The following is a 15,828-nucleotide window of genomic DNA, read 5'->3' as shown; positions in this document are numbered from 1 at the left end:
GACTGTCTACCGCACCTACTGGTATCATGACATCTCTCTCCCATGGAAGGATCTTTTTATAAAGATTGGAGCTATCGACCACGTCTTCCCCATCGGCGCTCTCGCTCTCTCTCTCTCTCTCTGTCTCTGTCTCTGTCTCTGTCTCTGTCTCTGTCTCTGTCTCTGTCTCTGTCTCTGTCTCACTCTCTCTCTCACACTCTCTCCGTCTCTGAACTAAATGAAGAATTAGGAGACTGCATAAAATCGTAGGATTATATTCGTATATCTCAAACACACACCATTGCACATTCTAGCTAATTTAAATAATTATTCGTCTGGCAAAACTCTTAACAAAATTAATTCCTTTTTGCCGACTTGAAGTACAGAGCAGGTCTAATTCTACGCCTTTCATATTTATGACAATGCATCAATTATGTTGAACCGTGTTTTTAAGAATAGTCTATAAACTAATACTTTACAACAACTATAGATGTATATAAACTCCTGAATGCACAAGTGCTCTTCTTTATGTTGTCATAAATACTGCTGGCTAAGCCTGGCTCCTGTCGAGGGGAACCCACGTGTATGTACTTACCTTACACCTGAGAGTGGAGAGAATATTTCCAATAGGTTACGAAAAAAAATAATGATAGTCCAATAAATCATCTAAGGAGTGCATAGATTATGTAAGAGTCATACTGTGAGGGGCAGATAGGGCCAGCCGTTCACACCTCTTGAAAGCTTTAGGTTAACTATGGGATTTTTCCCAACCTTGACCCTATTGTTCTTTTATTTTGGGTCTGAGTGACTAATGTGGACAATGTGTTTAAATGTGTCCAGTATTGGTATAGGTCCAGTATAGGGCTCATTCAGAACCAATGGGGCGTTGCAGCGATTACCACAAACTGCCTCTGCCATGTGGGAGAGTCACTTCATGGCCCATCTGCGTCACGTTGTGAATTTAAACCACTCCTTCCTGGCAGGGTTGCTCAGCTCTGGAAAGGACAACACGGTGGCACTCAGTCTCTCTTCCATCTTCACAGTTTATCTGTAAACAGCGGAATGCTACAATGCAAACATTCCATGACAAACAAGGTTCTTCTTCCCGTGGGTGTCTTGGTCTGAGCGCCGGCTTACGTGATTGGCCACCGCAACATGACGTCGGTTGTGTTTTTCCAAAAGTTGATTCTGTTGAAACTATTCACTGCATGTTGCCTTCATGTGGCCCCCACTGCCGCAGCTAATCGCACTGTCCCCGTTCAAATGAGTCACTTTAAAGTCCTACCTCTGGATGTAGAAGAATTCTCTAGTCACATAAGAGCCCTACGTCTGGCTCTAGGAGACGTCTCTACTCACTTCAGAGCCCTACGTCTGGCTCTAGGAGACGTCTCTACTCACTTCAGAGCCCTATGTCTTGCTCTAGGAGACGTCTCTACTCACTTCAGAGCCCTACGTCTGGCTCTGGAGACGTCTCTACTCACTTTAGAGCCCAAAGTCCCCCCGATGGGAGTTCAGGTTGAGATATCCAGAAGTCATCCTTTATAGAATCATCAGATTAAAGAAACTAATACATACAAAAGCTAAATGTACCATTTCAATTGTTCAAGTGTTGTTAGTGCCGACTGCTATAAGATAACATGTTTCTAAGCCCTGCAGGGGAAATTCACAGGTTCACACCAGTGAAAGTGTACAGAACAGTGCAAATCCCAAATACAAGCTTAACAGAAAAAATATACTGCATACTGCAATATCTTCAAAAGAACTAACACTGCTCTCTCCTCTGCTTTTTCCTCATCAGATATTCCGAAGAGCTGATAAAGACGGTAAGTCATCCAGGATTTTTTTTCCATAAAGTAAAACAAAAAGAAGGCATATTTAATTGAGGTGCCCTTGTTGTGACTCCTTCCTATGCAGAATAAAACGTTCCCAATTGTCATTGCATCCCTATTCAATTCAGCAGTAGGCTAATTTCAGTCAATACGGATATGATGTAATGATGTCACTCACTCACTATGATATGATATTGGGGGATTTTGGTCTCTCTCTCTCTCTCTCTCTCTCACTCTCTCTCTCTCTCTCTTTCTTTTTCTCTCTCTCTCACAACACACACACCCAACCCACCAAATCCACCAAAGTCTGCCAAATCTCCACCAAATCACGCATTTTGTCAATGCTGCGACAGGCCGAACCCTCACGGGATCCTTTGCGGCACATGGAACACGGCGACCACGCCCACGGCCATCACAATACCATGTGTCCGGGAAGCCTAACCCTCGCACACGAGTACTCAATTAACCGATGCTCAGACGTCCAATCCATGCCACTGTAGCGGTAGACAATACGTTTTCAAGAAAAGCTCAACTTTCTCTCAGACGCCGCAGTCAACCGCTGGCCAGTCAGAGCTCAACACAAACCACGCCGCCAGTTCCGCTTTCCTTTTAAATCTCTGACTTACTTCAGTAACAATGATAAAAGGGAGGATTACTATATTGATCATCATATTGTACAAATTACCTCGTAAAAACAACCTGCTTTGGGTTCGCTGGCTCTTCAACGTCACGTTGCTTATAGTGATATGTACGCAACCTGATATGTAGGCCTACATGAGCTCAGTATCATGTCAGAGTTCGGGTAGCGGTATCGGTGCATTCCTATTATAAATCCTTATAATATAAAAAGTATGCACGGTAGAAGGAAGGATCCTTCTACCATGCTTCCTTTTTTTCACGGGATAAAATCAAAGCTTAACGAGCTCATCTTTCCAACAGACCAGATGGGCGAGTGCTTAGGTCCATGCGCTTGTGTGTTTGTGCGTTTGTGTGTGTGTGTGTGTGTGTGTGTGTGTGTGTGTGTGTGTGTGTGTGTGTGTGTGTGTGTGTGTGTGTGTGTGTGTGTGTGTGTGTGTGTGTGTGTGCATGTTTTCTTTTTCTCTCTTCTGATTCTTAATCCTCCCCTATACAGTATGTGTTGATCAACATTCAACTGCAGTCAGTCTATGAAGAGAGCCGTGATTGTGGACACGCTTATGGTGGGGTTCTGCATAGAACAGGATGCGGTTAGGTAACCGAGGTGAGGGGGACAAAGAGAGGGTCTGTTAGAGAGAGGGGGGGAGAATATATGTTGTTGTTCTGTAGGAATAGGATTATTTGATGTGGGGAGAGAGAGAGAGAGAGAGAGAGAGAGAGAGAGAGAGAGAGAGAGAGAGAGAGAGAGAGAGAGAGAGAGAGAGAGAGAGAGAGAGAGAGAGAGAGAGAGAGAGAGAGAGAGAGAGAGAGAGAGAGAGAGAGAGAGAGGGTGAAACATAAAGAGTGTTAGGAGAAAGGAGAATAGTGAGAGGCTCACGGGGATAGAAAGAAGGAATAGAGATGCAGGGTGAGAGATGGGGGGGGAAAGAGAGAGAGAGAGAGAAGACAGAATGAGGAGGTTTAACAGGGCAACAGGCTAATGAGGAAAAAAGGAACGAGCGTTTAGGGTGCAAGAGGAGAGCGAGGAAAGAGAAGGAAAAACTAGTATGTTTTGGACAAGTGGACAGTAATGGAGATTTAATTGGCTCTGTTCTGTCCAACCTCCTTTTTCTCTGTGTGTGTGTGTGTGTGTGTGTGTGTGTGTGTGTGTGTGTGTGTGTGTGTGTGTGTGTGTGTGTGTGTGTGTGTGTGTGTGTGTGTGTGTGTGTGTGTGTGTGTGTGTGTGTGTGTGCGTGCATCACAGCATTAAAGGAAATTATCTGTTGGGGCAGTCAGCCTGTCCAACAGCATCATTCAATTATACTGCACCATCCCATCTTCAGAGGATAATTCTGGATTTTTCAACCAGGACCACATTTTCCCATCATTTTGGTTAAATATAGTATAAATCAGACTTCAGATTAACATCTAAAGTCCGATGGCAGACCAGCTCGAGCCTTATTGAATGGGGCCTTTCACTTTCTTTTGCCTACAATTCGTTTCAACCGATCATGGTCCTGGGAGCGGGGATCTGAAGGTGCTTATTACATGAGATGGATCGGGACTGGAAACCACCTGACCCACACAACAGTTCTGATATGAAAGGGACTTTCAAACTCGGACAAAAATGTTTTCTGTCTGTCAATTATGCTGTCATGGCTTAGATCTTCAAACAAGATCCTCCTCCCTCTCCTCTCCTCCACTCTGCTCCTTCACTCTCTCCTCTCCTCCACTCTGCTCCTTCCCTCTCCCCCACTCTACTCCTTCCCTCTCCCCCACTCTGCTCCTTCCCTCTCCCTCCCCTCCCCTCTTCTCTCCTCCCTCTCCCCTCTTCTCTCATCCCTCTCCCCGCTCCTCTCCTCCCTCTCCCCTCTCGCCTGCTCTCATATCCCCTCTCCTCCCACCTCTGCGCTCATCTCATCTCCAATTTCTCTCCTCTCCAGCCTCACTCTCATCTAATCTCTCCTCTGTTCTCCTCTGCTCTCCTTATCTCTGCTCTCCTCCTTTCCTCTCCCCTTCTCAGAGTCAGTGGCCGGTGTGTGTGTGTGTGTGTGTGTGTGTGTGTGTGTGTGTGTGTGTGTGTGTGTGTGTGTGTGTGTGTGTGTGTGTGTGTGTGTGTGTGTGTGTGTGTGTGTGTGTTTCTGCTAATTATCTCCATTGTGAGTGTGACGGAGACAGAGAGCAGATGGGAGTGCGGGGTGGTTTGTGTATCCACTGCACTAGGACTGCTGGAGTACTGGCTGCCTCACAGTTAACAGGAAGTGGAAGGGCTGCCAGGAGGCTCACCGCAGGGGGCGCAGCTGGGGAGGTGTTGGTCCGTTTACGCCTTTTGTCCGTTTCTGCATCGTTAGTTGTTTCATTTCTGATGCATTGAAGCCCGCGTATGGAAAAATGGGAAAATAAATCTGGCAGTTGGTGATCAGTTTTAATTAATGTTGTGTTGTTTTGATGTGTTCATGACATAAGCAACGGCTGGGTGGGTGTTTGCTGCTGAGACTGCCAAAGCAAACCTAGAGATATGTTTATTTCCTGATGCTGGCGGAAAATATCAAAATCGCTTATTTTCTCATTGGTTGACAGAATAAAGATAGAATATGCATTTTATTCTTATCATTACTATATAATGATTTCATATTCTGCAAGTGTTGAAAACTGATTACAATATGATGCAGGAAGTAATGAGTACAAAGTAGTAACAAGAGCGGGAAACTTCCCCTAACCATTCCATTAGGACCGATTTTGAGTCAAAGACTCTGTTTACTCTGTTGACTCCCCTTCGCTTTTCTGATGCCTGATGAGTCAAAGCATTTTCCATGAGAAGAGATGCAAGCCAGCAGCTGAGGGGTTGGAAGGCAATAGCATGTGTGTGGTGAGGTGCATATTCCATGCAGCGACCGAGTGAACTACATTGGGATGGCTCTCGTTTAGCCATTTGTATGCGGTGTCGTGACTTTGCGAGGTCGGTAGGCTAAGCGGGGCCACCGGCCGTCGTGATCAGACTACACTGCTTGGCTGCAGAAATAGGGTTTGCCGTTTTCCCTGCCTTGTTCAACAGAAGATTGAACAATGAGCAAGAGAGAAAAACAAAGAGAAGAAAAGAGAAACATTTCACAATTGAAATCAATCTTAATTTATATTTAAGATTAAGTAAATGACTCCAAACATGCAACTACATACAGTAGGGTTAAGATGCATCTCTCACACTAAAACCTTAACACAACATCAAACGAATAAATACAATGGAAAGAGACATCCCCAGCACGATATTAACCAGGTGGACACAGTGATCATGGTGATCCCAGTTTGGTCACTCTGAAACCCGGAGAAGATGAGAAAAGATGAGCAGACAGAAATAGATGGAGAGCAGGTTGAGACCAAGACGGAGAGCGAAATGAAAGATTAGTCGTAGCTGGATCACGACGGATCTATGTAGCTCATGGTTTATTCAGTGAGCTGAAGATGAAAGCTGCTGAATCACAGGCTTTGAGAATCTAAAAGAGTGACCATGGTCCACTTATCCTCGCTCTCCATTCACCAGTTCCCTTAATAGAGGAAGATGTCTTCAGACTTCTGAGCCTTTCCCCAAAGTTATGAACTGAACTTTCTTCCACAAGGAGAAGGTGCCTTCTTGATAAGACCCTTATATGGATGAAAAAATAAGTTTTCCAAAAAGAGAACAGGACCAAATGTCCTCCACTAACTATTCATCCTATCAGTCAGTTTGAAGGTCAAACATAGAAACAGTTCGTACTCAGTGAGTCCAGGGTGAAGTTGCTGTTAAACGGTTTAGAAAGTATGTGGCTAACCAGTGTCCACATTTCGGTTGTTCTCGGTTGAATTCAGCATCCGAGCAACTCAAGCAGTAATTAGAACTCCATGATCTGTAGGCAGAGAGAAGCCTGCGTGACAATGCTCCAGAAAGACGTCTGGGAAAAGAGTGTCATGGGTATCTAATCGTCTGCACACTGTAATCAACAAGGCTCTGGTTGGTCCCTCTAGAGAGAGAGAGAGAGAGAGAGAGAGAGAGAGAGAGAGAGAGAGAGAGAGAGAGAGAGAGAGAGAGAGAGAGAGAGAGAGAGAGAGAGAGAGGAGAGAGAGAGAGAGGAGAGAGAGAGAGAGAGAGAGAGAGAGAGAGAGAGAGAGAGAGAGAGAGAGAGAGAGAGAGAGAGAGAGAGAGAGAGAGAGAGAGAGAGAGAGAGAGAGAGAGAGAGAGAGAGGCCATGGTTTGACTGTAACAGGCACACGTGAAAGCAGCAGAGTGTGAAGAAGGAGAAGACTAGTAGGATGAAGTTAACAGCCAAAAAGCACAATGTGTCCCAAAGATGACAGCAAGGTTTGTGTTCTGGTGTCCCTGAGAGGAGAGCAAGGAAACAAGTCACCTAGGATTTGGGACTTCTGTGCTTTGGTTACATAAGTGTCTTCCCTCCATTTATGTTAACCTATATCTGCTGCCTCTCCACATTCCTAAAGAAGATCCCATACAGATATCAAAGACAGCGGCTAAACTTAACAATTGCATTGTTGAATAACAATTTAATGTGTCTTATGTGGAGTTGCCCACTCACTGTTAACTGCTGGATTCAGAGGCTGAATTCACAGTCTAATGTCAATGCCGGACATTATTGATCGATACCACACATTGTTGGATACAATCATGGACTTTTTACAGAGCAGTTTACACTCTGAGTTATAGCTTGGGATGATTAAAACATTAAGTGTGTGTGTGTGTGTGTGTGTGTGTGTGTGTGTGTGTGTGTGAGTGTGAGTGTGAGTGTGAGTGTGAGTGTGAGTGTGTGTGTGTGTGTGTGTGTGTGTGTGTGTGTGTGTGTGTGTGTGTGTGTGTGTGTGGGCCCGTTGCCACATGCCAATAGGTTTTTAATTGTGTGTCTGCAGGCCAGCGTTCATCCCAGCCTCATTACAGCCCAATTGGATGTCCACTGTCTGTCCCCCACAACAGGCTCCTCCTCCAAGGGCCTGGCTAAGGGCCCTGGCCTCAGGGGAAGGTGTTGTGTGTTAGAGGACAACACCACGGTCAGATACCGAAGCCTATAGCCACCGCTCTCTCAGCGGTGCCGGGGATACGAGAAGGGAGGAGAATAGAGGAGAAGGAAGGCGAAGAGAATAAGAAGCGTCTATCGGGGCCCCTTAGAGGGAGAGGAGGAGCCTGTGGGAGGCTTTATTCAGCACCACGTTCCCGTGGAATTGGATCAAAGACTGGGAGTCAGGTCGGCCCTTTTGAAGACATTCCCCTCCCCTGTCCCCTTCCACCCTGCCGTCCGTCCCTGCTACCTTAGAGGCCTACAATCCTTTCATTGAGAGCCAGACATGACCACCTTGAGATTCAAAAGAGGAGCGTTTGTTAAGCATGCCAGGAATGGAAGGGTGGCAGCGGTTGGAAATTGTGAAATTCGTATCTTTTCATCGACTGTTTGGGGGGGCTTAAGAACTTCCTTGAATAAAACGGAAACGACCTCATATTCTTATGAATACAGAAATTAAGATTCAGCTCTTTGGATCTGAAAGAGGAGATGGGTCGTCTTCATATGACAATAGCTAGTTACTGCCAATGTTTTGAGTAGGATACTGATTCACAGTCTTTCAGGTGATTGTAATCACATCCACCGGGTCGTTCTGGGACGTTGTGCGATTGAGGAGTGTTTGTGTCTTTTCCCCACAAAGCTGAATGACACCCACTGATTTTGGACAGGACGTCATCTCCTCCCAATCAAACATCCTTGTTTCTCCTTTGATACGGCGGCTCTCTCTCACACAACACCACCATTCAGAGTGAAGCCATCTCTCCCCGGCCCAATCACCAGCAATCAGCTCTCACTCCCCCCACCCTCCCCCCTGCTGGACCTCTCCTCCCCCATTGTCCCCTCCCTCCCCCCTATCTCCCCCTGGTGGACCTCTCCTCCCCATCCCTCCCCCCTCTCTCCCCCTGGTGGACCTCTCCTCCCCATCACTCCCCCCCTCTCTCCCCCCATCCCTCCCCCCATCTCTCCCCCCTGTGGACCTCTCCTCCCCCATCATTCCATCTCTCCCCCCTTCCCTCCCCCTGTGGACCTCTCCTCCCCCATCATTCCATCTCTCCCCCCATCTCTCCCCCTGTGGACCTCTCCTCCCCCAGCGTTCCATCCCTCCCCCCTTCCTCCCCCCTGTGGACCTCTCCTCCCCCTTTGTCCCATCTCTCCCCCCATCTCCCCCCCTGATGGACCTCTCCTCCCCCATCGTTCCATCCCTCCCCCCCCTCCTCCCCCTTGGTCCCCGGCGCGTATCAGAAGGACACCTTGCAGGCTGTAATGGCGCCACGGCGGTGCAGCCCACCTTTCACCCCACTCCACACTGCTGCAATCTCAGCTGCACCCCAGCAGGAGCCACTGGCAGCCCCGCATCAAGCTGTCACCCTCCTCCACCGGCCCTCCATCCCCTTTGGGACGACGGACCATTACCAGCCATCTCTCTCTCGCTCTCTCACTCTCTCCATCGTGCCTGCTCTTTCTCTCCCTCTATCATTTTCTCTTTCTCTCTCTCACAGAAACTCTCCTCGTGCACACTCTCTCCTTCCTTGTGTCTTGGTTTCACTGGCAGGTTTCTTCCATGCTTCCTAACCTGACCACCCCTTCATTTAGGTTCACAGGTTTCCCCTCTCTCTTCCCCCACTGGCCCCTGGTCCCAGTCCGTGCTTCCCCCCTGGTCCCAGTCCGCCGTGCATTCCCCCACTGGCCCCTGGGTGCTGGTCCCAGTCCGCCGTGCGTTCCCCCACTGGCCCCTGGGTGCTGGAGAGGGAGGGAGAGAGAGAGAGAGAGAGAGAGAGAGAGAGAGAGAGAGAGAGGAGAGAGAGAGAGAGAGAGAGAGAGAGAGAGAGAGAGAGAGAGAGAGAGAGAGAGAGAGAGAGAGAGAGAGAGAGAGAGAGAGAGAGAGAGAGAGAGAGAGAGAGAGAGAGAGAGAGAGAGAGAGAGAGAGAGAGAGTAATTGGCATGTTTGTGTCAGAAGAAATGGAAAAGGTTGATACCAAAAAAAAGGCGGAGAAAATACCAGGTTGAAGTGAGTCAGGCTGGAAGCACAAGCCTGTAATCAGAAGGGCCACAAGTATGCTAGTCATCAATTCACTGACCTTTGAGTTCACACACACACCCACACACTCAGACACAGTCATTGACCTTCTTGCTGACATCTAAGCAGATGAACAGTAATCAGATCAGAGGTGGATTGTGTTCTAGAGAGATTACACCCGCCAAACGCCCGGCAGGTGTGTGTGTGTGTGTGTGTGTGTGTGGTTGTTGTATTATATTGGTTGAACCCATCATGTCTATGAGTGAATGAGGTTGTTGCCAGGTTCCAGTTAACAGGTAATTTCCTTGAAGCCTTACAGAGGGATACTCAAATGCATGCTAGTGGTCCAGACTCTTACCAGACGACCAGCTCTGGGCCTAGCGAAAAGCAGACACGTTGACGACAGTACATTTAGTCACCAGTGACAGCAACATCTACCCCTCCAGCGGCTCCATGACAGCTCCCCTCCCTCCCCTGTTGAACGCTACGGGAGCGTGGCGGCAATGTGTACCTGCTCCAGTCGGCTCCGCCGGCGACAAAACACACTGTCAGATGGCGGAGGCGGTTGCCATGGGGAAGCAGCCATCGGTGAGGGGTTCGCTGCCCCCCGGGTAGCGGTGTTTGTTCTCCTGCCTCCGCGGAGCGAGATGAGGGCTGAGTGGCGCCGCCTCGTTCCACCGCTACTCACCGCTAATGAACGCTAATAAGGGAGCTTGGAGCTTGTTGGTGTGTGTTGGTGCGTCTGTTTGCGTGTGTGCATGCGTGTGTGTGTCAGTGTGTCGGTTTGTCTGTGTGTGTGTGCAGGAGTTGGGAGTTGGTGCATGTGTGTGTGTGTGTGTGTGTCTGTGTGTATGTGCGTGTTGGTGTGTAGGTGTGTCTGTTTGCTTTAGTGCGTGTGTGTGTGTGTGTGTGTGTGTGTGTGTGTGTGTGTGTGTGTGTGTGTGTGTGTGTGTGTGTGTGTGTGTGTGTGTGTGTGTGTGTGTGTGTGTGTGTGTGTGTGTGTGCGTGCGTGCGTGCGTGTGTGTGTGTGTGTGTGTGTGTGTGTGTGTGTGTGTGTGTGTCAGATCTCCAGGGGGTCTTACCTCATGACATTTAGAATGCGTAATTAACACAGCACTCTCTGCATGCAGGCCAGTGTGGGTTGAGTGCAAAACGAAGAAAACAGAAACGGCTTTGGGAGTTAAATCAGCTGAGGAAATCACACACTTAAATTTACACATTATGAATTGTAATTCATTCAAATACAGAAATGTGTGGGCCTAATGCAAGAAGCAATTCAAACTAATTTCCTCTTACTTTTGTATGTATCCACAATTTGTTATTTTGGTAGTACCCACAGATTTCTTGGATTCAAAGATGTTTTCTTAATTTTAATAATTATTCACTATTGGTGCATTGATCTCGATTAAAACATGAAAACCCTTGGATGATATTGGATGATAACCCACCATATTGCAGCATTCTAACGGGCTTTCATCGACTGCTGCTCTTAGAGGGTTAGGTTAGGCTAGGCTAGGTTAGGTGAGGCTAGGTTAGGTTAGGCTAGGTTAGGTTAGGTTAGGATAGGCTAGTTTAGGTTAGGCTAGGTAAGGTTAGGTTAGGTTAGGCTTCCAACGGATGTTGCTCTGAGAGGGCTAGGTTAGGCTAGGTTAAGTTGGTCTAGGTTAGGCTAGGCTAGGTTATGCTTCCATGGTCTGCTGCTCTGAGATGGTTAGGTTAAGTTAGGCTTCCATGGTGGAGTGCTTGTCTTGCCTTTTTTGGATTCAATTTTCATGTTAAACCAATTTTCCTTCCTTCTCTGTAACTATACGTCCCTCTGCTCATGGCATTTACAGCATCACAGGTGTTTTGCCCTCGCTGGGTATGATTGTCCTGTGCCCAGTGCTGCTGCTCTGGGCAACAGTTGACGGTTACGGTTATGGTTTATTGAACGGTCCCTCGAGGTCATGGCTGCTGGGCTTCTTCTTCTTCTTACAGACTTCTCTTAGCGCCGTCCCTCCGACTCTTGGCCATCTGCCCGAATATTTGCACACGGTACCCGACCTGCCCTTAAAGTGTTTAGCAGGCGTTACCTACTCAAAGCAACCAATCGCCACGCCTCACCAATTAGTGCTCAGGTGGGATTCATCATTCAGCACACAAGAGAGATCTGAATGGTTTCTTTTGCTGCATCTGGAGTTGACTTCCCTTCTGGTTTCTCTCAACAGAAAAAGGAGATAAGGTATATGACATAATGATAGAAAAATGAGCTGCAGGAGGCACATTGTTACGTTTCTCCTTTTGCCGAAGAGTCCAACTATGGTTGACGAAGAAGAAAGAACTAATCTGTAAAGTGATCTGTTTTTTGGCACCGTGCTGTGCACTAACTTAAAAGCCATTCATTTCTTAATTCACTTCCCCTTGTGGAAGTGGGTGGACCCATGAGTTAAATCAGTACCTATTCCCTGCTTCATTAAATGTAATGAATGAAGAGAAGTGTATCTTTTGCGCACCTTAGTATTGGAATTAGGTGGTGGCTGGCCCATTTCATCTATCACAGTTGTAACCTGGTTACTATGCTGTATGAACCATATTCTATTCTCTTCTTCACTTTGTCCATCTCGCAGAACATGAGGGCTTAATACACTGTAGTAAACTATCAAACGAAATGGACACAAAATAATAATTTTTGCTTACATAATACCGCAATGTTGATATTAGATATGTTGTTGTTCTGGGGTTATTCCTGGGTATAGTGTACAATATAGTATCTGCGATACTATATCGCAGCTGTGTGTTACAAACACACACACACACACACACACACACACACACACACACACACCCACACACACACACACACACACTGCTGTTGTGTACCTGTATTTATCACATATCGCATCCCGCCGTAGGGCACCATAGTTTGCATAATACTGTAAAGGAGCGGTGGTCCTTGGTGGTGTTGATGATGATCAGGATGCTGGGATGAGCACATATCCACAGGCAGTCCTGAGGAGCTAGCCTGTTAGTGGGGCTGTACCCTGCAGGGCCATGGCACGGCTTCCCCTCTCTGATATGAACAGAATCCGCTCGAGGGAGATCCACTGACAGTCCATTATTATGTTAACCTTATCCTGAAAACTGTCATTCCACCGTTTTGAAGCTTTGCAGCTTTGAAGCTTTTAAGCTACAGCTTCCCTCCCACACCGAGTGTGTGTGTGTGTGTGTGTGTGTGTGTGTGTGTGTGTGTGTGTGTGTGTGTGTGTGTGTGTGTGTGTGTGTGTGTGTGTGTGTGTGTGTGTGTGTGTGTGTGTGTGTGTGTGTGTGTGTGTGTGGGTGTGTTTGTTGGTATGTGTGTGTGTGTGTGTGTGTGTGTGTGTGTGTGTGTGTGTGTGTGTGTGTGTGTGTGTGTGTGTGTGTGTGTGTGTGTGTGTGTGTGTGTGTGTGTGTGTGTGTGTGTGTGTGTGTGTGTGTGCCATGCAACCCCCTCAGCTTCTCCCTGATGAGGCACTCACAGATGAAGACACACTGACCCCCAGCAGTATTTATCTCTTTCTCTTCTCTTTATGCTCTTTATTCCTCCCTTCCTTTATTTCCTCAGTGTTCTACTGTGTTGAGAGAGAGAGAGAGAGAGAGAGAGAGAGAGAGAGAGAGAGAGAGAGAGAGAGAGAGAGAGAGAGAGAGAGAGAGAGAGAGAGAGAGAGAGAGAGAGAGAGAGAGAGAGAGAGAGAGAGAGAGAGAGAGAGAGAGAGAGAGAGAGAGAGAGAGAGAGAGAGAGAGAGAGAGAGCACAGGATAGTAAGTATAATTAATTGTAACGATTGAATGCTCAGTGGAAATAAAGGAGTGAGGAGTTTCATTAGTTCTGGCACGGGGAGGAAGTGGTGGGTGGAAGAAGTGAAGAAATTAAAGAACAAAGCCAGGAGGGAGCAGAAACTGGGAGAAGTTGACACGTATTTAGTCAAAATGGAAGGGCTGGGAGAATGGGAGGTGAGGGATGGAGAGGAGAAAAGCAAAGAACCATACAGCATCAGACTGGAAAATGGCTCTTGGAAGCTTTATGGACATAAGCACCAGGGAAGAGGTTCAGTTTGGAGGGCGGAGGTAAGGTTCATTACAAAATACCAATTAACCGTAATAATTCTACAATTATATCATTTTATAAGTGGTAATATAAGTCAACCTGTTGAGTTGTGTTTTCATGCTACTTTACCTGCTCTTGGTCGGAGCATCTGCCATATTCCTCCTCTACCAAGAACATTTCTGTTCCATCTGTCAAGACATTTTTAATGAGCCCAACCTTAACAACCAGGTACCCAGCCTTGTTCAAAACGCCATGGCAACCGATGCCAACTAAATTGAATGTCATGGACATCCAGAAGAGTCTTCCGGGGGTGTGCTGGCCTCATACCATTTTTAATAATCAGAAAACACAGTAATTCAGCATTGGTAAATGACTAGCTTAGCTTGATTCGCTGTTGCCCTAGTAGCCATAAGAAAACGAAAATGAATAGGGTTGCCTTGTGATCATGAAGTCTGTTATTCCAGCACTCACAATTACTAGGACAGGGGCAGTAGGGTGTAGCCAGATGTATACACACGTGTGTGTGTGTGTGTGTGTGTGTGTGTGTGTGTGTGTGTGTGTGTGTGTGTGTGCGTGTGCATGCGTGTGTGTGTGTGACATCCTTTGTGTAAAGCAAGGTGTTGCAAGGGGTTACAAACCTGCATTATAACCACCAGCGTTGGACAGTGCCCACCACCATACAGGATATCCATTAAGAATGGCCCCCCTCACACACTCTCTACATACATAGTCCAGGTGCTTTATAGATGTGTATGTTTACCGTCGGAGCAGAGCAACAAGGCCGCACGGCGAGAACCCTGGAGTACACGTGTCTCTGTCCACGCCGGTCCCAGGGAGGATCACGGACATAGACGTAGATGTTATAGATAACCTAGATACAGATTTTATAGACATACACAACATAGACGTAGATAACATGGATAAAGATAACCTAGATATAGATTATATAGACATACACAACATAGACGTAGATAACATGGATAAAGATAACCTAGATACAGATTATGTAGACATACACAACATAGACGTAGATAACATGGATAAAGATAACCTAGATACAGATTATGTAGACATACACAACATAGACGTAGATAACATGGATAAAGATAACCCAGATACAGATTATATAGACATACACAACATAGACGTAGATAACATTGATACAGATAACCTAGATACAGATTATATAGACATACACAACATAGACGTAGATAACATGGATAAAGATAACCTAGATACAGATTATATAGACATACACAACATAGACGTAGATGGACATAGTTAACCTAGATATAGATAATATAGATGTACACAACATAGGCATATATTACATAAATATGGGTGACTTAGATGGATTTCATGTCACCAATGATGCTCTCTCTAAACAAGGCATTAGGTTCATGTATATGTGTGAGGGATCCATCCACACTCACGCACACATTTCGCACGCAGGGACCCAGTGCCCTGCTGATTCTCTTCTCACCCTCTATCTCCATCGCTCTCTATTGTTTATCATTAGTCGTGGGACTACGGGGAGGGATGCTGGGTTGTCATGGCAACAGTCACCATGCTTTGAGTTCCTACTGTCTGGGTGCCCGGGCTCCGGGTATCTTGGTAGGAGGGAAGGTTTTTTCCAGTTGTGATCGCACAGAATGTTCAGTTAAGTGGGTCAGTGCTGAATTAAACTCCTCTGCTCCCACTCTAATGCCGCTGTATGGAGAGAGAGAGAGAGAGAGAGAGAGAGAGAGAGAGAGAGAGAGAGAGAGAGAGAGAGAGAGAGAGAGAGAGAGAGAGAGAGAGAGAGAGAGAGAGAGAGAGAGAGAGAGAGAGAGAGAGAGAGAGAGAGAGAGAGAGAGAGAGAGAGAGAGAGAGAGAGAGAGAGAGAGAGAGAGAGAGAGAGAGAGAGAGATTTTTGAACACTATGGTCCAACAAGGGCAGAATAAACAAATGGGAGAGAGGGGTTTGTACCATACAAAGACCTCTTCCAGACATTAGGGGGGAAGACCAGCAAGGTCATGGGCACCAATCATTTTCAGAGTTCTAAGTAGAGGTTAGGTTAAGGTGGGGGGGGATAAGGAGGAGGGAGAGATAACGGAGGCATGAGGAATGATGGCATAGAAGAGAAGAGGAGCTGTTCATCTTGCGTCAGGTTCCACAATGTAAAGCTAGGCTTCAGTTGAAATGCCAGACAGGAGATGAGCTGTGTATCACAGTCGCGTTGCCGAAAGCCAATCACCTTCTAGAATATGGTTCCTTACACTGTAAACCCGCCCACCAATAGGGCGC

At 46.8% G+C, this 15,828-nt stretch overlaps 1 protein-coding gene across 1 annotated transcript in view; it reads left to right on the top strand.

Annotated features, from left to right (window-relative positions):
• The window catches only part of necab2 (N-terminal EF-hand calcium binding protein 2), a 61,551-nt gene that overhangs the window by 2,399 nt on the left and 43,324 nt on the right, over positions 1–15,828 (top strand). Inside the window, exon 2 of the mRNA XM_056598056.1 lies at positions 1,778–1,802. Within this exon, the coding sequence (XP_056454031.1) occupies positions 1,778–1,802 (25 nt within the window). The remainder of the gene's footprint in view (positions 1–1,777; positions 1,803–15,828) is intronic.

This window comes from Gadus chalcogrammus, chromosome 9 (assembly GCF_026213295.1).
Source record: "Gadus chalcogrammus isolate NIFS_2021 chromosome 9, NIFS_Gcha_1.0, whole genome shotgun sequence".
NCBI lineage: Eukaryota > Metazoa > Chordata > Actinopteri > Gadiformes > Gadidae > Gadus > Gadus chalcogrammus.
Note: the sequence above shows the minus strand (reverse complement) of the source record. Positions and strands in the feature narration are given on the sequence as shown.